The following is a 24,036-nucleotide window of genomic DNA, read 5'->3' on the forward strand; positions in this document are numbered from 1 at the left end:
CTTTGACGTCGGTAATCTTAAGTACGCAAGTGAGAATGACATCAGGAACATTGCTGGTTCTCTTCGCACTAACATGAAGATTGTGTCATTCTTTGAGCAATACAAGAGGCTGTGTATGAACCACTCTGGTGAAAGGGTAAATTCAGAGCTCCAGAGTCACCTAACAAGAGTGACGTTATCACAAATGGATGTGATTTGATGCATCCTCCCTCACACAGTTACACTACACCTGTTTCTAGTAAGAGGTAATTCCACAACTAATTTACAGAGGCCATCAGTGTAACCAGAACACTGTCAAATCCTTATGATTTATGACATGTACCTGGCGCATTTCAGGCCAAATATTGTCAAGACAGAGCTTCTGAGTAACTATAGACACAGTTGCAATGATCAGTGGAGAAATGAATGGCAGCTTGGACGGCAAAGAGGGTAATAAATATAATACATCTGGACTTTTCAGTCAAAACATAACAAGCTTAGTTGAGTGAGAATGATGAAATTCTCATATCAGTACAAGACAGTGAAAAGTCAGAAGTATTTCTATAGAAGTGCTATGCTTAACAGATCGTGTAGAAGTCACAGAAATTGAACAAATGGACCTAGATGGATACAAGTTAGGATCACTCTGCTGCAAGTGTAGTACGACAAAAAGGGGAGTGCCTTCATGCAAAAGGGGGAATGAAGTTTCAGGACATAGATCTCAATGAATACTGTGTGAAACAGCTATTTGAGTGCTATACTTTGTTAATAGACAGAAACATGGTGCTGTGTGAAACAGCTATTTGAGTGCTATACTTTGTTAATAGACAGAAACATGGTGCATGGTAGCAGTTTTGACACTCTGTAGGCACCCATCAGGAAATGTTTTTAAATTTAATTAGCAACTTAGTTTGAAAAACTGAGAAGGAATTTTATGTTGAGAGTTTAGTATAATTTCATTGCCGATAGTCCTGATTGAGGACACCTTGAGTTACTAATGCCTAGGATTGGTTTACAGCAACAATTGCAACAAAAATAGGACATTGCGAAACAGCAGTTGAGGATTTATTTTTAAATCTGTCTTTAATGTAATAGAAATAACTTCCATTATAAATGATTTATCTTGCCATGATGCTCAAGTGGCAAAATAAAATGTCCCTATCAATCAACTTTAATTCAGAAAGAAAAAGGGAAAATTACACAGAATTGTAAATGGTGATTTAATTAAACTATCCAGAGAGAATTTACAAGATGAAAAATGGGAAGAAATTTATCAAGGAAATAATGAATGCAATTTTCCTTCACAACTGGTCAGAGACATCTACAATAGAAGCCAAGAAAATAGGTGGCCAGCATCTGGGATCAAAATATCTTGTAGTTTAGTCAGTGTGAAGAATTATATGTAATCAAGTGACTTTAGGAGAATACAAGATGACTTTTCTAATTGGTGTGGTGAATGACAGCTTGATGTAAATAGAGAAAAATGTAAGTTAATGCAGATGAGTAGGAAAAACAAACCTGTAATGTTCAAATACAGCATTAGTAGTGTGCTGCTTGGCAGTGTCTTGTCAGTTAAATATCAAGGCATAATGCTGCAAAGCAATATGTAAATGGAATGAGCTCATAATGGCGGTAACAGGGAAGGTGAAGGTGGACTTTGGTTTATGGGGAGAATTTTAGGAAGTGTATCTCAACTATAAAGAAAACTGTAGTTCTTGAGTACTGACAGAGTATGTGGGACCCTCACCAAGTTGGATTAGAGGAAGACACCGAAGCAATTGAGATGCTTACTGCTAGATCAGCACACTGGTATTATGGAGGTGCTTAGTGAACTCAAATTGGAGTCCCTGGAGGGACTTTTTTGTGGCACTAGTGAGAAAATTCAGAGCCTGACTGCAGAAAGATTGTACTGCCGCCGACATACATTTAGTATAAGGGCCACGAAGATAAGGAAAATTAGTGCTCATACAGAGGCATATAGACAGTTGTTTCTCTTTTGCTCTATTTGCGAGTGGAACAGGGAAGGAAATGACTAGTAGTGGTACAAGATACCCTCCACCATGCATCACGCTGTGGCTTGTGAAGTATGTATATAGATGTAGATCAAGACGTAAAAATGCACTGCAGGCAGAATTTTTCAGCATGCCATCGAAAAGGCAAAAACCATGTACAAAGTGCAAAAATATTGAAAATCCAAGAACAAGACAAGGTCAATTTGGCGCATTATGAAATTAAAATCAGTGGCTACTGAATTCAGTCAGTTCTTTCTAACAATTGCTGAAAGCATGTGGACAAAAAAATTGTCCTTCAAAAGCAAATCCAATGAACTCAATTAGATAGGCAATACATACTTCACCACCAGACATTAGTTTTTCCAACTCAACTGATGGTGATATCACAAAAATCATTAGGTCACTACACTGGAGGTAACATTTTGGCTATTATGTTAGTTCAACCGAAATACTAAAATATTGTACAGACTTGAGAGCCTGCAAACGTTCATAAAAAATGGATAGTAGACATCAGGCAGGAAATTGTAACTCCCCAAATATTAAAAATTAAAGTAAAAAAAATCATTAACTACTTCTTCTGTAATTTATCATGGTGTTTTAACTTTGAGAAATACATACCAGTTAATATGAAAAAGATTTAAATTTACATAGATGCTTAGTCTGAAGTAATTGATAAAGAGAGCAGCTGAGTTGTGCTTATCAAAGTAGATGTATTTCTTCTAATATACAAGGTGCCCATGATTGAAATTCCAGTTTCAGAGTGCCGAATGATATCCAATTTGAATAGTGTAGTAATAACATAGGGGAAAGTCATGGGGGGGAATAAAAAAACAAAAATTTGACCAGTAAGTGCTGCTGTAAGTGTCAGAATATGCACGTCAACAGATAAACAGCATATGGTGGTCCGTCAGACACCCAACATGACTGTCTCCATGAAGGATTGTGTCCTGCTTTTAAAGATCTTTTACAAGGTTAGTGATTGTGCACCAGTAGCTTGCAAAAGTTCCAGACACTCAAGGGTATGAAAAAAGGCATTAATCTGATGTCTGCTAAGAGTTTGAAGAAAACAATTACAAAATTTGAAAAGACAGGTTCTGTTGAAATGCAATGTGGCAGAGGTAGGATGCAGTTGAACCAACATTTGATGACGATGTGGCCACAGCATTGCAGGAGTGGTCGAGTGGTGGTGTGTAAACATGTGGTGCATGGGTAATTGCCTGAATCTTGGACATGCCTGTGAGCACAGTGCATAAAATCCTACAAAATATCCTGGATTGCTATCCGTACAAAATCACCCATGTTCGGGAGTTGCTTCCTGTTGACGTGCCAGCATGGCAAATGCTCCCTCCGGAATTTCTTGCTCGCATGTAACGAAACCCCTTCCCATCGCCAAGGATATGTCAGTATCCAGAATTGCAGAATATGGGCAATGGAAAATGTGCGTGCGTATTGGCCAGTACCACTCCATTCTGCAATGGTGACTGTGTGGTGCGGGTTGACGGCATTGTTAATTATAGGGCCATATTTTTTCAATGAGATGAGGCCTGCAGTTTCTGTTACCTGTACTGTCACTAGTAAACATTCTGAGGGGCTTTTGCACACCAATGTTGTTCCAACCCTTCAACTGTGTGGATGTGTGGGTAAGATCATTTTTAAGCCAGATGGCAGTCCTCTGCACATAGCGCAGCTAGTGAAATGGATGCTGCAAAGGTATTTTGACAGGGACGATTCTAGAAGTCAGTCAAGGGGGGAGGGGGGTCAGTGGCGGAGGGGCAGGATTGGGGGAATGGAATATCGCTTAACAAAAGGAGAGTTGGGGTCCTCTACTGAGAAATTGGTAAAATTTGGTGTTGCTTAAAGTAGTTTTTTGTAACTGTTTTGGAGTTCACGGTAAAAACGCATGTACGGACTGTGTTTGCCCAGGAAACTAATACAATTTGACCCAGATGTCCGGTGATTTCAAAGGTTTTGTCTGGGGTCAGCAATTTACTTAAATTGCTGACCCCAAACAAAAACTTACTTAAAATTTACTTAAATTGCTGACCCCAGACAAAAACTTTGAAATCACCAGACATCTGGGTCAAATTGTATTATTTTCCTGGGCAAACACAGTCTGAAGACACGTTTTTACCCTGAACTCCAAAACAGTTACCAAAAACTACTTTAAGCAACACCAAATTTTACCAATTTGTCAGTGGGCGCACTTGGCATATTAAGCTTTCTTGATTATTGTAAGTGGTACTTGTACATTAATATACATCCAATGCATATTAAAAAAATAGTAAGATGTTCATTTTAAGTTAGATGATATTTATTGGCTTAGATAGTAAGCTGTTGCTGCTCTTATTCTTTTGTTAAAATGGTTAAAATGTGATTGAAATATATTGTAACCTATATTGCTACATAATTATAAAAAAATGATTGAATCTGTTGAAGTAATATATTCGTTGATTTCTGCAGTCATTTTACCCAGTGTAATATGGTACTCTGTTGGGAGGGGGGGCCTATAGCACCCCTCCCCCCCCCCCTCCCCCGCCCCCTTGCCGCAGCCCCTGCATTTTGTAAATGCTAGAATTTTGAGCTGTCATTTCCCTACAGCCAAGCTCTCCAAATTACCTGATCTTAATCCGTGTATCTTGTGGCCGTGGGGTTATTTGAAAGATGTTGTCTTCAGTGCTCCAATCACAAATATAGCTGAATTGAATGAACGCATTGTGCAATGCATTCTGAATGTGACCCCTGAGACGCTCCGATCTCTTGTGAAACATGCTGTTTCTCGATGTCAACTTGTGGCAGAAAACAGTGGACAGCAAATTGAACATATCTTGCACCAGTCTCACGACAACTAGAAACTAATGGATGACATTTTGCATTTTATGTGGTATTTGGCCTCAGACCATTAAAAACTGATGTAATTTTTGTTTTATGCAATTTTTGGGTCCAGGACAATTAAAAACAGATATTTTGGATCCGATGTGGTTTGACCTAGCCATGGTTGATAGGCTTACTTAACAGTGCTGCAACTGTTGGCTACCAAACTTGCGCAGTCTTGCGCAGTGAACAGTATGGGTGGTGTAATCATCATATTGCAATTCATCTGTCATTTGTAACTGACCCCGTTTATGTTGAGACACTTACAGTACCATTTAAGGGTAAAATTTTCATTAAACTTTTTGGTCCCATGACATTTCTCTCTTCATCACTAATGTGCTGCTCAAATTTGATGTCATTCTGAGCACTATTTTTCTCTCTGTACAGCATTTTGTACCTATAACTTTAGTTATGGTCACCCTGAAGATATCATACATAAAGAAATCTATAATTAATTACTGTAATTATTAGAATGAATATATTAGCTATAGTCCCATCAGTTGTTGGTTTATTTCACTAAAGGAGCCTGCAGTGGTTATTCAGTCAAATTAACTGTGATTTGACCTGAGTGTGTAATTCTGAAGTCTGGTGCTGGATCACATTGTGTAAATCTCCCAGTGTTTCCTCGAGGCAGCTGACATTGTATAAATCCCTTATTATTCCCTTGAGGCAATTGTGAGATTTTGTCAGGTGATTGCTACAGGCAAGTAACAATAGCTGATGTCCACATTGCCAAGATCTTCTTATGCAGATCTCATCCAGAAATCATGAGTGCTCAATTTAATTTCTTTCAGACGTATGGTAAAGTATTTAGAGCCCCTGTCAGGAACAAATTTTTGACCTCCTGTGTGTGTGTGCTGGGTTACAGATTCTGCTGTTGGCCTTCACGGTATCTGGGAGCCAGACCGAAGTCAGTAGCTAGACGGGCAAAAAATTTCATTATTTAAAACATATTCATTTCAGGATTTAATCAAACAATGGAAAATCCAGGATGGAATGTAACAATATAATGAAAAGGATAGTTGCTACTTACCATATAGTGGAGATGCAGAGTCTCAGAAAGGCACAACAAAAAGACTGTCTGAAAGTTAGCTTTTGCCAACAAGGACTGTGTCAAAAATAGACAACATACACACATGCAAACACTCATGCCAACACTACTCACGCATATGACCACAGTCTCTGGAGCAAGACTGTGAGCAGCAGGGCATTATGGGAGAGGCAACCATATGGGGGTAAGAAAGAGGCTAGGGTATGGAGGGGAAAGGATAGCAGGGCGAGGGGGGGGAGGGGGGGGGATGGTAAAGTGCTGCAGGGAGCGTGCAGGGATGAGGTACAGAATGGGTGAACTAGGTGCAATCGGGAGGTTAGATGGAGGTTGAGGGAGAGGGGAGTTAGCAGAAATGGAGAGAAGTAAAAAGACTGGGTGTGTTAGTGAAATAACTGGCTGTGAAGTGCTGTAATGGGAACTGGGAAGGAGCTAGATGGGTAAGGACAATGAATAATGAAGGTTGAAGCCAGGGGGCTTACAGGAACATAGGCTATATTGCAGGGAGAGTTACCACTTGCACAATTCAGAATAGCTGCTGCTGATTCGATAGATCCAGATAACAAAGGCTGTGAAGCGCTTATTGAAATGAAGGACGTCGTGTTGGGCGGCGTGCTCAGCAACAGGGTGCGTCAGTTGTTTCTTGGCTACAGTTTGTTGGTGGCGATTCATGTGGACAGATAGCATGTTGGTTGTCATGTCCACGTAAAATGCAGCTCAGCTTGTAGATCACATGACTGGTTTCACATGTAGCCTTGCCTTTGATGGGATAGGTGGCGTTTGTAACCGGACTGAAGTAGGTGGTGGTGGGAGGATGTATGGGATATGTATTGCGCCTAGCTCTTTTGCAGGGAAACGAGCCATGAGGCAAGGGTTTGGGAGCACGTGTTACCTAGGGATGGACGAGGACATTGTGTACGTTCGGTGGGCGACAGAATACCACTGTGGGAGGAGTGGGAAGGATACTGGGTAGGACATTTCTCATTACAGGGCATGACAAGAGATAGTTGAAATCCTGGCAGTGATTGTAATTCAGTTGCTCCAGTCCTGGGTGGTACTAGTCTCAAGGGGAATGCTCCTCTGTGGTCGCATGATGGGGCTTTGGGAGGTGCTGGGTGACTGGAAAGATATGGCACAGGAGATCTGTTTTTGTATAAGGTTGGGACGGTAATTACGGTTTGTAAAGGCCTCAGTGAGACCCTCAGTATATTTCAAAAGGGACCGCTCATCACTATGGAAGTGATTGCCACAGGTGGCCAGGCTGTGTGGAAGAGACTCGACGCAGTATGGAATGGATGGTAGCTATCGAAGTGGAGGTATTGCTGGTGGTTGATATGGACAGAGATTCTGATTTAGCCATCTTTGAGGTGGAGGTCAGTATCAATGGAGTGGCTCCTTAGGTTGAGTCAGACCAGGTGAAGCAAATGGGGGAGAAGGTGTTGAGGTTCTGGAGGAATGTAGATAGGGTGTCCTCACCTTTAATTCAGATCACCAAGTTGTCATCAATCTGATCCATGAGAGGGGTTTGGGCTTCTGGGTGTTTAGGAAGGATTCCTCTAGATAGCCCATGAATAAGTTGGCATAGGATGGTGCCATGCGGGTGCCCAGAGCCATACCCTGGATTTGTTTGCAGGTAGTTCCTTCAAAGAAGTAATAATTGTGAGTGAGGATATAGTTGGTCATTGTGACTAGGTAGGAGGTTGTTGGTTTGGAATCCGTTGGGTGTTGGGAATGCTAGTGTTCAATAGCTCTAAGGCCCTGGGCATTAGGGATGTTCATGTAAACGCATGTGATAAAGGGACAGGGACTGTGGAGAGTCGATGGAGGAAATAGTATCTTTTATATTGGAGGGTAGGTTGCAGGTAATAGGCTGAAGGTGTTGGTCTGCGAGAGAAGAGATTCTCTCAGTGGGGGCACAGTAACTGGTCACAATGGGGCGTCCTGGGTGGTTGGGTTTATGGACTGTAAGAAGTGTGTAGAAGGTAGAGGTGCAGGGAATGGTTGGGGTGAGGAGAGAGATGGACTCTGGGGAGATGTTGTGGGATGGATCTAAGCATGCGAGGAGAGACTGGAGATGCTGCTGGATTTCAGGCTGACTCAGTTGACTCCTTCATCATTCCCCCTGCGGGTCCGGGGTAAGAATAGGCCCGAGGTATTCCTGCCTGTCGTACGAGGCGACTAAAAGGAGTTTCAACCGCTTCGGCCTTCCACGTGATGGTCCCCCTTGGGGTTTGACCTCCATTTTTCAAAATTCTACAGAAGTACGAGCCTTTTGGGGAAGGACACCTTACGTGGTGTACCACTGGTCCTAAGTGCACTAAGACCTTGGCACTCAGCATTGCACCGGCGTTGTAACCATACCCACTATTCCTCAAATTGGGCCTAAACGCCGGATGGGTTGTCCAAGTTACGCCCATAGTGCATCTCCATCTGCACCAGCAATCATGATGGACTTTCCATGGCACCAGAAATCCAGCACGGTAGCCAGCCCGTTGTGGTGGGGTCGTCGTGTACCCTCTAGGTTGTAGCCCCCTGACAACACAGGGATCGTACTGCCGATACCTGAGCTGCACCCTCCCCACGTCGGCCAAGGAGTAGATGCCCATCTCCTTGGGGCATCAGGACTCCCGGCAATGGTCATCCTGCCAGGTGGCCCTTGCTGCGGCTGGGTGGCGCCCGTGGGGAGAGCCCCTGGTCGGAGTGGGTGGTATCGGGGCGGACGTTTCGCAGATGAAACGTCAACACGTATCAGGTCGCTCTGCGGCCGAGTCTTTCAAAAGAAAAGGTACCGTTTCTAGTTCTGGTTCTCCTGCCCTTTCCCCCTTGGCCACTCCATGGGAGGAGGGACAGGCCCGCCGGCTTGGGGCGAAGTACTTCCCCCGCTATTTGGTCTGTTCTCGAACCGATGGGGGGACATTCGCCACCTCCAAGCCCATGTTCTTTGTTCAGCACATTGAGGACATCTTCGGGGAAATCGAGGCTCTCAGCAAGATGCGTTCAGGGTCCATTCTTATCAAGACCACCTCCGCCACACAGTCGACGGCGATCCAGGCGTGCGACCGCCTAGGGGACATCCCAGTATCCACTGTCCCACATCTGGCACTAAATAGGACGCAGGGGGTTATTTTTCATCGTGACCTCCTGCTCCAATATGATGAGGAGCCAACCTGGAGCGCCAAGGCGTGCATTTCGTCCGGCGAGTCCAGCGCGGCCCCAAAGACCGTCGCATCGACACCGGGGCCTTTATCCTCGCCTTCGAGGGGGACGTTCTCCCGGAGAAGGTAAAGGTGATGTGCTACCGGTGTGACGTGCGACCTTACGTCCCGCCTCCTATGCGCTGTTTTAGGTGTTTGCGCTTTGGGCACATGTCGTCACGGTGTGAGGCTGAGCCCCTTTGTGGCGATTGTGGACGTCCTCTTTGTGAGGAACATACATGCACCCCACCACCTCGGTGCATTAATTGTCCTGGTGTCCACACGCCTAGATCCTCAGACTGCCCCGCATATCAGAAGGAGAAGAAGATACAAGAAATCAAAACTTTGGATCGGCTCTCTTATACTGAGGCCCGGAAGAAGTACGACCGCCTCCATCCCGTGCCATTGACCACTTCGTTTGCCTCAGTTGTGTCCACTCCTTCCGCGGTATCCTCACCCCTATCCTGTCCCCCCTCCGCCTCCTCCGCCCATCAGGGGGCTCTGCCTCCGCCTCCCAAATCCCACCCTTCCAAATCCTCCTCCTCCGTGGCCCCCACCCCCTCTGCCCCAGGGGCCACCCTTCCTCCTCCTCCTCCCCCCACACCACCTGAGAAGCGATCCTCTTCTCAGGCGTCCATCGGGGAAACATTCCGGACTCCAGTTTCTGAGGTCCGGTGTTCCAAAACGGACCCCGCGCGTGAGGACCTTCTTCGGGTCCAGCCCACCATCCCTGTGCCTCCTCGGCCTTCCAAGAAGGCCTCCAAGAAGAAGTCTCTATCCCCCTCTCCACCCCGGCGTGTTTCGTCTGACGCTCCATCCGTGAGTCGCTGCTCCCGGCCGTCCTCAGTTTCGCCGGGACGCTCTGCTGCCAGGCGCTCCGCCGGCCTTTCGTCGGCAAATGATGCGGCCCCTCCTACACAACCAGGGACAGCGGCCGCAGCTGGCGACGAGTCGATGGAACCGGATCCGCCTCCCGTCGGTTGTAGCGTTGTTCCCTCGCAACCTGGCCCTCCGCGCCCGTCGAGCTGACCAGCTCTTCCCCCGTCTCGTTCCCCCAACTTTTTGACTAGCGATGGCATTGTTTCATTGGAACATAAGAGGTATTCGATCTAATCGGGAGGAATTACAACTGCTCCTCCGCCTGCACTGTCCGCTCGTCCTTGGTCTCCAGGAAACCAAGTTGCGCCCGACTGACCGTATTGCCTTTACCCACTATACCTCGGAGCGGTATGACCTCACCCCTGTGGACGGTATCCCAGCTCATGGTGGGGTCATGTTGCTCGTTCGGGACGATGTCTATTACCATCCCATCTCATTGACCACCCCACTCCAAGCAATAGCTGTCCGCATTACTCTTTCTGCTTTTACTTTTTCAGTTTGTACCATCTACACTCCACCGTCATCTGCTGTTAGTCGGGCTGACATGATGCACCTGATCGTTCAGCTTCCCCCGCCGTTTTTATTGTTTGGCGACTTCAATGCCCATCATCCCCTTTGGGGCTCTCCTGCATCCTGTCAAAGAGGCTCACTCTTTGCGGATGTCTTCAACCATCTCAATCTTGTCTGCCTCAATACCGGTGCCCTGACTTTCCTCTCGGACTCTACTCATACCTACTCCCACTTGGACCTCTCGATCTGTTCTACCACTCTTGCCCGTCGGTTCGAGTGGTATGTCCTTTCTGACACCTATTTGATCGACCACTTCCCCTGTGTCGTTCGTCTCCTGCACCACACCCCATCCCCACGTCCTTCGAGCTGGAACATACTGAAAGCTGACGGGGGAGTTTACTCCTCCCTGGCGACCTTTCCGGACCACGATTTTCCCAGTTGTGACAGTCAGGTCGAATACCTCACGGCTGTTATCATCAATGCTGCCGAACGTTCCATTCCTCGTACTACTACTTCTTCTTCACGTCGCGTTTCCGTCCCCTGGTGGAACGAGGCTTGTAGGGACGCTATCCGTGCTCGACGACGTGCTTTACGCACCTTTCGCCACCATCCTACGTTGGTGAATTGTACTGAATACAAACGACTCCGAGGGCAATGCCGTAGAGTCATCAAAGACAGCAAAAAAGCTTGTTGGGCCTCCTTCACCAGCTCCTTTAACAGTTTTACTCCCTCTTCCATCATTTGGGGTAGCCTGCGCCGGCTGTCGGGCATTAAGGCCCACTCCTCGGTACCTGGCCTGACCTCAGGTAATGAGGTCCTTGTTGATCCTGTGGCTGTCTCCAATGCCTTTGGCCGCTTTTTCGCGGAGGTTTCAAGCTCCGCCCATTACCATCCTGCCTTCCTTCCCAGGAAAGAGGCAGAAGATGCTCGGCGACCTTCCTTCCACTCGCTGAATCTGGAAACTTATAATGCGGGATCTCGAACGTGCGCTTGCACTGTCCCGGTCCTCTGCTCCGGGGCCAGATGCCATTCACATTCAGATGCTGGCACGCCTTTCTCCGGCGAGCAAAAGCTTCGTTCTTCGTACCTACAATCGCGTCTGGACCGAAGGTCAAGTCCCCATGCGTTGGCGTGATACCGTTGTTGTTCCTATACCCAAACCCGGGAAGGATAGACACCTTCCTTCTAGTTACCGCCCCATTTCTCTTACAAGCTGTGTCTGTAAGGTGATGCAGCGCATGGTTAATGCTCAGTTAGTCTGGATTCTTGAATCTCGATGGCTACTTACTAATGTCCAATGCGGCTTTCGTCGCCGTCGCTCCGCTGTTGACCACCTTGTGACCTTGTCGACATTCATCATGAACAACTTTTTGCGACTGCGCCAAACGGTAGCCGTGTTCTTCGACTTGGAGAAGGCTTATGATACCTGTTGGAGAGGAGGTATCCTCCGCACTATGCACAGGTGGGGCCTACGCGGTCGCCTGCCCCTTTTTATTGATTCCTTTTTAACGGATCGAAAGTTTAGGGTACGTGTGGGTTCCGTATTGTCCGATGTCTTCCTCCGGGAGAACGGAGTGCCTCAGGGCTCCGTCTTGAGCGTAGCCCTTTTTGCCATCGCGATCAATCCAATTATGGATTGCATTCCACCTCATGTCTCCGGCTCTCTCTTTGTCGATGACTTCGCGATCTACTGCAGTGCCCAGAGAACATGTCTCCTGGAGCGCTGCCTTCAGCGTTGTCTAGACAGCCTCTACTCATGGAGCGTGGCAAATGGCTTCCGGTTCTCTGAAGAGAAGACGGTTTGTATCAACTTTTGGCGATATAAAGCGTTCCTTCCGCCATCCTTACATCTCGGTCCCGTTGTTCTCCCATTCGTGGACACAACTAAGTTTCTAGGGCTCACGTTGGACAGGAAACTGTGTTGGTCTCCACATGTCTCTTATTTGGCGGCCCGTTGTACACGTTCCCTTAATGTCCTCAGAGTTCTTAGCGGTTCATCTTGGGGAGCGGATCGCACTGTCCTGCTTCGCTTGTATTGGTCCATAGTCCGGTCGAAGCTGGATTATGGGAGCTTCGTCTACTCGTCCGCTCGGCCATCCCTCTTACGCCGGCTCAACTCCATCCACCATCGGGGGATACGTCTTGCGACCGGAGCCTTCTACACTAGTCCTGTCGAGAGTCTTTATGCTGAAGCTGCCGAGTTACCATTGACCTACCGGCGCGACGTACTGCTGTGTCGGTATGCCTGCCGGCTGTTGTCTATGCCCGACCACCCCTCTTACAAGTCCTTCGCCGATTCTCTCGACCGTCAGTACGGGTTGTATGTGTCTGCCCTGCTGCCCCCCGGAGTCCGCTTCCGTCGCCTGCTTCGACAATTGGATTTTGCCCTCCCTACCACCTTCAGAGAGGGTGAGAGCCCGACACCACCTTGGCTCCAGGCTCCGGTTCATATTTATCTCGACCTCAGCTCACTCCCGAAGGAGGGTACTCCGGCTGCAGTGTATTGCTCACGGTTTGTCGAACTTCGTGCTCGACTTGCCGGTCACACCTTTATTTACACCGATGGCTCCAAAACTGACGATGGTGTCAGCTGTGCCTTTGTCGTCGGGGCCGCCACCTTTAAATACCGGCTCCTCGACCACTGTTCCAGCTTTACGGCCGAGCTTTTTGCTCTCCATCAGGCCGTTCAGTATGCCCGACGCCACCGCCATTCATCGTATGTACTCTGCTCTGACTCACTCAGTGCTCTTCAGAGTCTTGGAGCTCCCTATCCGGTCCATCCCTTGATTCAACGGATACAGCAGTCCCTCCATTCTTTCGATGATAATGGTGGTTCTGTCAGCTTTCTGTGGGTTCCCGGACATGTAGGAGTGCCTGGGAATGAGGCTGCGGATGCTGCAGCCAAGGCTGCAGTCCTCCTGCCTCAGCCAGCCTCCCATTGTGTCCCGTCATCTGACGTTCGTGGGGATGTATGTAAGAGGCTTGTGTCGTTGTGGTGGGATGCTTGGTCATCCCTCCAAGGAAACAAGCTCCGGGCAGTAAAACCGCTCCCAACTGCTTGGACAACATCCTCCCGACCATCTCGGCGCGAGGAGGTCCTTCTGACCAGGTTGCGGATTGGGCATTGCCAGTTTAGCCACCGCTACCTGCTCTCCGGTGACCCAGCCCCGCAGTGCCCATGTGGTCAGGCATTAACAGTGCGCCATGTTTTATTGTCGTGTCCCCGTTTTAGTCAATTTCGTGTTGTCCTGTCCCTGCCATCTACTTTACCGGATGTTTTAGCTGATGACGCTCGAGCAGCTGCTCGTATTCTGCATTTTATAACTTTAACTGGCTTGTCCAAAGACATTTAACCTTTTTACTTATTTTATCTGCATCTTTGTCAGGTCCTTCTGGTGTCCCCCCATCCCCTTGAGTTTTAGCAGATTCCATGTGCTCTAACACCAGTGACTGGGCACTAATGACCTCAGCAGTTGAGCGCCCTTAAACCCTACAAAAAAAAAAAAAAAAAAAAAAAAAAAAAAACTCCTCCTTCATCGAAACGTGATCCAGCCCCACTGACCCCAAATCACCCCCTGTTAACTTTCCAGAATTTGTTAACCTCGAACCTTGCATCACCATAATTTGTCAAATCACTCAACATGCAAACTAACTTTACGTCTGCAGAAAGATCAGCAATCCACCACCTAAATACTGATCCCAGTGGTATAATGCTACCTTCTGACAAAGGTGCCACAACTGTTGTTTTGTACCACAAGGATTACCTGGCAGAGGCACTCCACCAGCTGTCAGATTCATCCACCTACAGTGACCCCATTCGAGAAATTCAGCAGCATCTCCAGTGGACCCTCAAATCCTTAGGTCCATCCCAGAATCTCTCCCCAGAGTCTCTCTCTCACCTCACCCCTGCCACTCCCTGCACTCCTATCTTCTACATGCTTCTTAAGTCAATAAATCCAACCACCCAGGACAACCCATTTTGGCTGTTCCTGTGCCCTCACTGAGAGCATCTCTGCTCTCGTAGACCAACACCTTCAGCCTATTACTCGCAACCTACCCTCCTATATAAAAGATACCAATCATTTCCTCCATTGGCTCTTCACAGTTCCTGTTTCTTTACCACATGCCTTTACACTAACATCCGTAATGCCCACGGCCTTATTGCTATTGTTCACTACCTTTCCCAAGGCCTGATGGCTTCCAAACTGACCACCTCCTTCTTAGCAACCATGCCCAACAATGTTCTCACCCAAAATTACTTCTCCTTTGAAGGCATTACCTACAAAAAAATTTGGGGTATGGGTATGGGCACCCGTATTGCAAAATCCTACTTGAAACTGTTCATGGGCCATCTAGGGGAGTCATTCCTAAACACCAAGAATCCCAAACACCTCACCTGGTTCAGATTCATTGATGACACCTCTGTGATCTAGATCAAGATTGAGGACACCGTATCCACATTCCTCCTGAACCTCAACACATTCTACCCCATTCGTTTCAATTGGTCCTACTCAACCCATCAGTCACGTTCCTCGATCTTCACCTCCACCTCAAAGGTGGCTTTATCAGCACCTACATAGTGTGTCACTGAGCCCATTACAAATCGTAATTACCCTTCCAACCTTGTACAAAAACAGATCTCCCATGCCTTATCTTTCCAGTCACCCAGCACCTTCCAAAGCCCCTCAGAAGAGCGTTCCCTTTGTGACTCAATACCACCCAGGACTGGACCAATTGAATTACATTCCCCACCAGGGTTTTGACTACCTCTTATCATGCCCTGAAATGAGAAATGTCCTGCCCACTATCCTTCCCAACCATCCCACAGTGGTATTCCGCCATTCATCGAACCTATACAATATATAAGACCATCACTACACAACCCTTGCTCACAACTCAAATCCCTGTAACAGACTTAGATTCGAGACCTGTCCCATACATTCTCCCACTGCCACCTACTCTGGCCCAGTCACAAATATCACCTATCCCATCAAGGGTAGGGCTCCCTTTGAAACCAGTTATGTGATCTGCAAGCTGAGCTGCATTCTACGTGGGCATGACAACCAACAAACTGTCTGTCCGCATGAATGGTCACCACCGACAAACTGTGGCCAACAAACAGCTGGAGCACCCTTTTGCTGGGCATGCTACCCAACATGACTTCCTTCACTGTTTCACAGCTTGTGTCATCTGGGTCCTTCCCAACTACTGCAGCTTTTCTTAATTATGCATGTGGCAACTCTCCCTGCATTATATCCTACGTTCCTGTAACCCTCCTGGCCTCGACCTTCATTAGTCATTGCCCTTACCCATCTAGCCCCTTCCCAGTTCCCATTACAGCACTATGCAGCCCTGTATTCCATCGACGTATCCAGTCTTTTTAGTTCTCTCCTTTTCCGCTAACCCTCTCCCCCCTTCTCCCCCACTTTCCACCTCGTCCCTGCACACTTCCAACAGCACTTTACTGTCCCCCACCCCAACCTGATATCCCTCCCCCTCGCTGCCCCAGCCTCCTCCTTACTTCCACCCAATTTCCTTTCCCATAATGCCCTGCCTATCTCAGTGTGGCTCTAGCTATCAGAGTCTGTGGTCATGTGTGTGTGGGTTGTGTTTGTGTGAGTATCTGTGTGTGTGTGTGTTGGCTTTTTTTTGACAAACACATTGGTGGCCGAAAGCTAACATGCCAACAGTCGTTTTGTTGTGCCTTTCTGTGGCTCAGCATCTCTTGCTATAGGGTGAGCAGCAACTATCTCTTCCATTACAGGATTTTACACTCATAAATCACAATGCGTATTCCATTGTATAGTGGGGCTTCACATTTACTGCCATTAGATAGAGAGGAAAACAAGAATCTTTGAAGGCAGTCATGTGGCAGCATAGTGGAGGACCAATCTAGCTACTAGAATTGGTTTGGCTTGTCTCCACAGTAATGTCTATCAGCAGCAACAGTGATCCATGTTGCATGTGAAAGGGCCACAACTCGGTTCCAAATAAGAGTCTCTAAACATGTGGCTATCATTTATTTGGACACATGATCTACTTCTGGACTGGGCCTGTACAAGGAAACAGCCACTGTTTGGGCATGAGCTCTTGCTGCTCACCAACAGCATCCACCTAATGTTGTGAAGCAGTTACCTTGAGAAAATATTGTGGAATTTACTCAACATGATCCAACATAAAGCTGGGAGCTGCATGCAAAACATCTGCTGTGAAAGCCTGGAGAGTCAAGTGATTTGATTGGTACTGGTTTCACGTCCCAGAAGGCTGTTCTTCACATTTGGAGTAAAGAACATGATGCAATTTATTTATGTCTGTGTGTCCATCTGTCTGTCCGTCCATTACATTGTGAGTAATTATCTTTTCTTATTTGGGTGTTTTTATTCCAGCAAGCATTTTCCTGTGTTAAAAAAAATGTGTATTTTTTTAAAATTCAGGGATGGCATGAAGAGGCAGATAATGGTTTTGACAGAGCCACGTGAGCAGATCCATAGATTCTCCAGTAACAAATTTATGATGTTTGTTTCACTTATCGAGAAGATATTTCGAGATTTATCAGAAGCTGAGCAGTCTCGACAGGGAAATAATAATGTACTGGTTTTTGTGCAACGAAGAGCCTCTGCAAGAACGTTATCAGCTTTGTTGCAGGTGTGTATAAACAGACCTGTGAAGTGCTTGTATCCAAAGGCAATTTTCCAGTTATTTTTCTTCTCTCTCTCTCTCTCTCTCTCTCTCTCTCTCCCCCCCCCCCCCCCCCCCCTCTTTTGTCTGACAGTGGAATTTTGTTGTATCAGCATAAAGTTTGATAAGAAGTCATTTTACTGTGTAGTAGAGACTCCACGATGATTCATGTTTAAGCATGCAGTGAATAAATCTTGACAGACAGTAATTTGTATCAGTATTTTCAGCTTTTTGCGGGCACATGCCTGCTATCCTAACTTACTTTCATTGTTATTGATGTTTCTTCCAGTAATTTCTGAACATTACAGCAAGGTGTATATGGGAGTGGCACTGCTGTGGGAACAGATTTGTTGGAGAATTGGCTTATCCTGCCACAAAGGATTGTACAAATTGATGTAGATTCACTGAAATTTAAGATTGGTGGGAGCAAAATCGATGAAGGTGCATTGAGAACAGTGAAGTTGTGATATTACACTTTGCCTGCCCACCACTTCTGGTAAAAAGGGAATCCACTAAATGGGATACACTGTGTAGCTTTGGAAGCACCCGACTTGGTCCTATTTGCACAGCTTAATCATGCCATCATTTTGAACACTGATTAATCAAGACTAAACATTAGGTGTAGATGAATAGGAAGGGCAGTACCACAATCATAATAATGGGAAGAACCCAAACGCAGGTCCTTAATTGTGATGTATTGTGTGTCCAAGAATACAAAGCAATGAGAAACAAAGGAAAGAAAAACTGAGCACTGAAATCAGGGTGAAAGAGTCTTGTAGTTCACTCATCAATTAAAATGAAGTTACAAAAATGTGACCATTGAAGCCGGTATAAGGTTGGTGTGTGTGTGTGTGTTGTGTGTGTGTGTGTGTGTGTGTGTGTGTGTGTGAGAGAGAGAGAGAGAGAGAGAGAGAGAGAGAGAGAGAGAGAGAGAGAGACTAGCAGTGAGGAGCAACAATAGAGCATGATAGTGCATTACCTAGCCTGTAGATCATAGCATCTCAGCATATTGTGCCAGCAGCAGCTGGCGGTGGTCCAAGATGCCCTCTGTGATGGATGAAGATTGCTATGGGACACGTGACGCTGAGGAATGCTGCTGGGGGAGGGTGCTTTTAAGCTGTCACCTTGCTGCTCACTGGCATGGCCCGGCAGTGATGAATCGAGCCCAATGAGCCTTACCAGTCCATTTAACCTGCACCATCACTGCTCGTTATGACCCTTGCCAGGTGACGATACCAAGCTAGTTTGTGTTTTGCCCCTTGACCATCGCTGTATGTCCTGAAACGTGAGCCATGGTTGGGTGATTTAAGGTCAGTCCAGCAGTGCTGTGTTTGACTCTGCTAGCCACATAAACAGCTGCAAAGTAATTAGTCCTGGCGAACAGTAAGGTTGCAGCATAAATGTAGCAAGGCTCCTGGTGAACAGTGAGGTGGGAGCTGCCAGCAGCAAGGTTGCATAACAAACATCCCCTTATGAGTGCACTGGTGGTTTTATTGGACACGATCAGTGTAGGTAATGTAGCACCCAATTTGTTGGCTTAACTCATTAGTATCTGAAGGGTTGGTTGCGCGCCGACATCTTAAAGCCCATACCTTTAATACAGATTTGATCATCGAACCCCGTTTTAATAAGTAGACATGTTAGCGAATAATACTTTAAAGTGAGAAATGATTGGAGAAATCCACGTTTGACAAAATCAGATAAGTGAAACAATGGAAAGTCCTGGATGGAATGATGAAGATTTTATGAAAACTATAGAATGCTACTCACAATATAGTGGGGACTGTGAGTCGCAATGACAATACATCCTCCCACCACCACACCTACTCCAGTCCGGTCACAATCATTACCTATGCTGTCAAAGGCAGGGCTGCCTATGAAAACAGTCACGTGATCTACAAACTAAGCTGCTCTGTGCTTAGGAGTGGCCACTGACAAACTGGCGAAGAAATGGCTGGACCTGCCAGTTGCTGAGCACGCTGCCCACCACAACATTCTTCACTTCAGTGACTGCTTCACGGCTTGGGCCAGCCTTCATTAGTCACTGTCCTACAACCCTGTATCTCCTTTCATGTTTCCACTCCAGCACTATACAGCCTTCTATTGCACCAATGCACCATAGTCTTTTTACTTTTCTCCTCTCCTTTTCTGCTTCCATTCTCCCCACCACACCCACCTTCCATCTAAACTCCTGTCTGCACCTAGCTACCCTACCTTCTCCTCACCACATCCCTGCATGCTCCCACAGGCAGAACTTCACTGTACCCACCTCTACCCTGCTATCCCTCCCCCTACCCGTACCAGTCTCCTCCACACCTCACCACCCAGATCGCTTCTCCCAACATGCGCTGTTGCTTGCAGTCTGTCCTCGGGGGCCAGAGACAGTGGTCATTGTGTGTGTGTGTGTGTGTGTGGGGGGGGGGGGGGGGGGGGGGAGGGGGGGTCAACCATAAAAGAAGGCCTTTAGGCTGAAAGCTTACTTGCATAGCTGTCTTTTTGTTGTGCCTGCCTGCGACTCAACATCTCCAAAATATGGTGAGTAGCAGTCTGTCCCTTTTAGTAACACTGTCATTAAAAAGTAAAGTTAGTTTAATAATGTTCACACATGAGAAAGGTGGCCTCGCATGAATTGCAGATTGAGTGAAAAATAGTTAAACAATAATTAATATGTTTTTGCAAAGTGTTGAATACAGAAACACATGTAAGCAGTGTTAATTTAACTGTGCGTTAATTTATGAAAATCAACATGAACATTCAAAGTTCGAAAGTGCAGTTTTCCTACTGTCAGTTGTGACATAAACTAGTGTGTTATTCTGAGTTCAAACGAATATAAATATCAACTGCAGGAAATAATTTCAGGTTCCATCTGTCTGAAGTCCCTTGAACAGATTTCGTATAGTTGCACAAAATCAATCCTGAAAATACAGTCCAACAACAACTTAAAAGTACGTAACACATGTGACCACACAGCCACTTGACAAAAGCACACACACTCTCTATTGCTCGTACTTAAATACTTTCTCTGACATCACACTCTATTCAGTTCAAGTTAATTCATAAATAATGACAGCAATTAAAAATTAAAGTAAATTGAACATACGCAAAACACTAGAAAACTGGAAGTTATTGCAATCATTTTTCAATCTCTTATGAAAATAACAATCACAGTATTAACCAAGTTGTTAACGAAGTTCATAAAGCATTCCTACATCTGCTTTTGCAATGTAAAATTGTAAATACATATGAAATAGTAAATTGTGGGTAGTCATCCTCTAGAAAGATTATATAAATATCTGGGAAATGCATGCTGCCTTCCTATTACACATAATTGTGGAGGATTTGTAGTATTTGCATCTTTTCTTATAAACTTATAATAAATTAATTTGTAACTCTGTGCACTTATGCACAATTTGAAAAATAGCTTGTTCATGATGTTTACTGAGAATTTTCTTCAATGATGAAACTAACTTTGCAAACCATGGAAAGCTGAATGTGAGAAATATGCATTATTGGGCTGCTTCTCAGCAGCCCAATAATCCATGTTGGTGGAGGCAAGTTGAACATTAGAGGCAGTGAAGTGAAAAATTTTTGTGCGGAATTATTGGGGACTGTGTGATTGGTCCTCACTTCAAGAAAAGGCCTTAGCAAGTGCAAGATAGACAGCATTTTGTACCCAAATTCCAGCAGCTCTGCTAGAGAAAGTACCACTTGAAATACGTAAATGTACGTGCTACCAGCTCGATGAGTGCCCAGCCGACTACATGCTTTCAGCTAGGAAAGCACTCACTCAGCCCTTTTGTGGCTGCTGGACAGGACATGAAATTCTGCATGTTTGCCTTCCCCGGTTGTTTTCGCTTGCTGTCAAAGTAGATGTTCTTGTTATGTACCAAATATTATTGTTGACATAGTAAGTCCTTTGTGTTCTTACATTTGTTTGTTGTCATAGTATGTTATCTGTGTCATATAAAAAAATTGCAGGTTGATTGTCCTTGGTCAATACACAGGGCGACAATCATTGAGCTATATGAAATAAAACTGTCATAACTTCTGAATGGTTTGTGTTAGAATGTTCAAACTGCACAGCTGGTCACAGGGCATGATGGGAATTAGTATGCTCATGTCGTTTGGTTTAGTGATAAAGGCCACAGTAGTTTGTAACTTTTTTTTTTCCGTATGGAGTATAACCCTGCTTTTACATTCCTGGAATTAACATTTTACCGTCATTTACAACATTTTTTATTGTTCACGTCAAATTTCCTATGTCCACAGTGTTAATTTACACCCGATTTTGCATCAACATTTTTATAATTTTCCTGCGATATTTGCATTATGAAGAAATGTTTGTGTTTACAAATATTATGTGCTTTAGTTTTGACACCATGGCACTCTGCTGAGTGGATCTCAATAAGTAAACAAGTATAAGTAGGAACAATTCATGCCACTGCCAAGCTCTACTTGGCGTGGTGGCTGAAGGGAGTAATTAGTTTTGTTCAAATAAAGATAGCAAGACCAATCACAACCGTTTCCAAACTGTCTCTACTGCGCATGCGCAGTTTTGTGATTGTCGTGATTGTCGTGATCATTGCGACACCTTTGTCGAACCATACTTAGCATGTTTCAGCCACTTGTAATGCTAGTTGACACCGTCATTTACTTTGCATTGCTCAAATGTTTTTAGTTTAAACACAGAGCTGGTTACGCATTTTTATTTTTTATTTTTTTTTTTGTGCTGAGCAAAACGTGTTTTAAGAATTTTTTCTTGTTGTCAAGTGCAGTATTTACTTATGTAGCTTTGGATGTTTTACAAACACACAGTGTGAGTGATAGATTGCGTGTGTATGGTTTTCCACATAACTGAGGAGGCACAGTACCTGACAACTTCAAAAAGACGGCTATAGTCCAAAAGACGCTGAATAACACATATTCAAACATCACACAGAATACTTATCTACATATTTGCACTTGACAGTGAGAAAAAATTCCTGGAAAGCATCAAGCTAAGAATGAGAAACTACATAACCAGTTCAGTATTTCATTATTTAAGTAATGAATGACAGTTGCAGACTTTGAAAAACATCAATTATGACATATGAAATTGAGTCAAACGTTTCTACCTCCCAGAAAGTTATCAGTTCCAATTACTTCAGCAGTTTTTATTAGATAATAAACTTATATGAGATAATAAACAAGTTGCTGACAAGTCTTTTAATGCCTGTTATGTACGTATATCTTACATAAAGTGCAAAAATGTAAGGGAGTTTCTGATATGTAATTTTTACAGCATAACATGTTATTTCTCACTTTTTACATTTACCCGCATTTTACACTATTTTTTTTTTTTTTTTTAAGTCCCTTGAAAAGCGTAAAAGCGGGGTTTCACCGTAGTTCTATAATTGTCAACCTGTACATAGCCAGTAAACTTTCCAAAGTGTATAAATGAAACTGGATACCAGCACATGGGAGAGCAGGTGCTATATTGATGTTTTCAGGCTAGCTTATTCTCCCTTTTCATAGGAATGGTTGTGGAATAGTCATTTTTTAAACAGCATTTTGCATTGTGGAGTGCACATTCTCCATTTCAGTAATTTGTATCACCTTTATTCCCTTGTGCCCTTTTGATACTTTTCATTACTACTGTCACTTTTAAATGTTCTCTCAGACCACAAATAGATGGTTGAATTATATTTCACCCTGTTGCAGATTCTATCAGAGTCAGACCCAAGGCTTCGCACTATGAAGCCTGATTGTGTTGTAGGCTATGGGGCACAACAGTCAAATGAAGCTACAGAAATGCACAGGAGAACAAATGAAGATGCCATTTTAAGGTGAGTGAAATACATTCATTATCAAAATTAAACATAACACTGTAAGAGATTCATCCTTGAATACAACCTGGATGTTTGTGTATATGGTTTATGGAATTGTGGAAGTGTGAACAGGTGGTCAGCACCAAAAACAGGAACTGAACTGAATCTCTCAAATTTTACTACTTGTGCCAACATACACTTACTCAGAGTCATAACCTAAGACTGCCTACAGTCATCTAACTGTTGTAGCAAGACAGTCTTGCCATGCCTTTTGCCAAACTCTCCTTGTCTGTTTGCTTGACTGGGTCCTTTTTAATGGCTGGCAACTGCCCAGCATCACAGTCTGATGTGTATTGAACCCATTTGTGTATGGGCAATTAAGTCTCCAGATTGCTTACAGATTTCAGCACTTGGGTGGGAAGGAGTTGCCTCTTAACAACATTACATAACACAATACCTCTCATTGAGTCCTGGAAGTCTCCGAGTAGCTCTCTGCCAATCTTTGCTGTCAGAGGTCTTCGTCTCAGGTTCTTTGCCCGTTGCCCTCCCCTCCCCCCCCCCCCCCCCCCCTCCTCCCCCACCTTCCCCTCTCATCAGCAGAGTGGCCGGCATTGTCAAAGTGTCACCCTCCATTGCTGGTGAAGGACTGGAGTGGAGAGAACCTGTGATGGTGCCAGCCACCGATGCTGGCGAAAAGACAAAACATCATCAAACAGATGTCAGCCAAAGAATCGGAGACAGAAGTCAACAGGTAGTTTCCCGGCAAGTGGGCACGAAAGCCTCAACAATTCAGTAATCGCATGCTTTAATGAATATGAACACAATTACATTTCTTACTCAATATTTTGTTATGTTTGTTTCAATAAATCTAGTACACCTCATGGCTAGATTTAAGTGGTCATTCCGCCTTAATTCACTCCAGATAAACACCCAAATGTTTGAAGGTTTTGACTGAAAACAGTGTGCCTTTAGTCTGTTTATGTGCATGACATTTCACATATTTGTGTTTTGAGTCAGCTGCCACTCTACAGACTTCACTTGCCAGATCATCTTTATAC

General features: G+C 45.1%; 1 protein-coding gene across 4 annotated transcripts in view; it reads left to right on the top strand.

Moving 5' to 3' along the window:
• LOC124614023 (endoribonuclease Dicer-like) overlaps positions 1-24,036 on the top strand; it is a 444,738-nt gene that overhangs the window by 135,785 nt on the left and 284,917 nt on the right. For all 4 annotated transcript variants that reach the window (XM_047142837.1, XM_047142840.1, XM_047142839.1 and 1 more), the window contains exons 7-8: positions 16,928-17,138; positions 22,872-22,996. In XM_047142837.1, coding sequence (XP_046998793.1) covers positions 16,928-17,138; positions 22,872-22,996 — 336 coding nt within the window. The remainder of the gene's footprint in view (positions 1-16,927; positions 17,139-22,871; positions 22,997-24,036) is intronic.

Source organism: Schistocerca americana, chromosome 4 (genome assembly GCF_021461395.2).
Source record: "Schistocerca americana isolate TAMUIC-IGC-003095 chromosome 4, iqSchAmer2.1, whole genome shotgun sequence".
NCBI classification, from domain to species: Eukaryota; Metazoa; Arthropoda; class Insecta; order Orthoptera; family Acrididae; genus Schistocerca; species Schistocerca americana.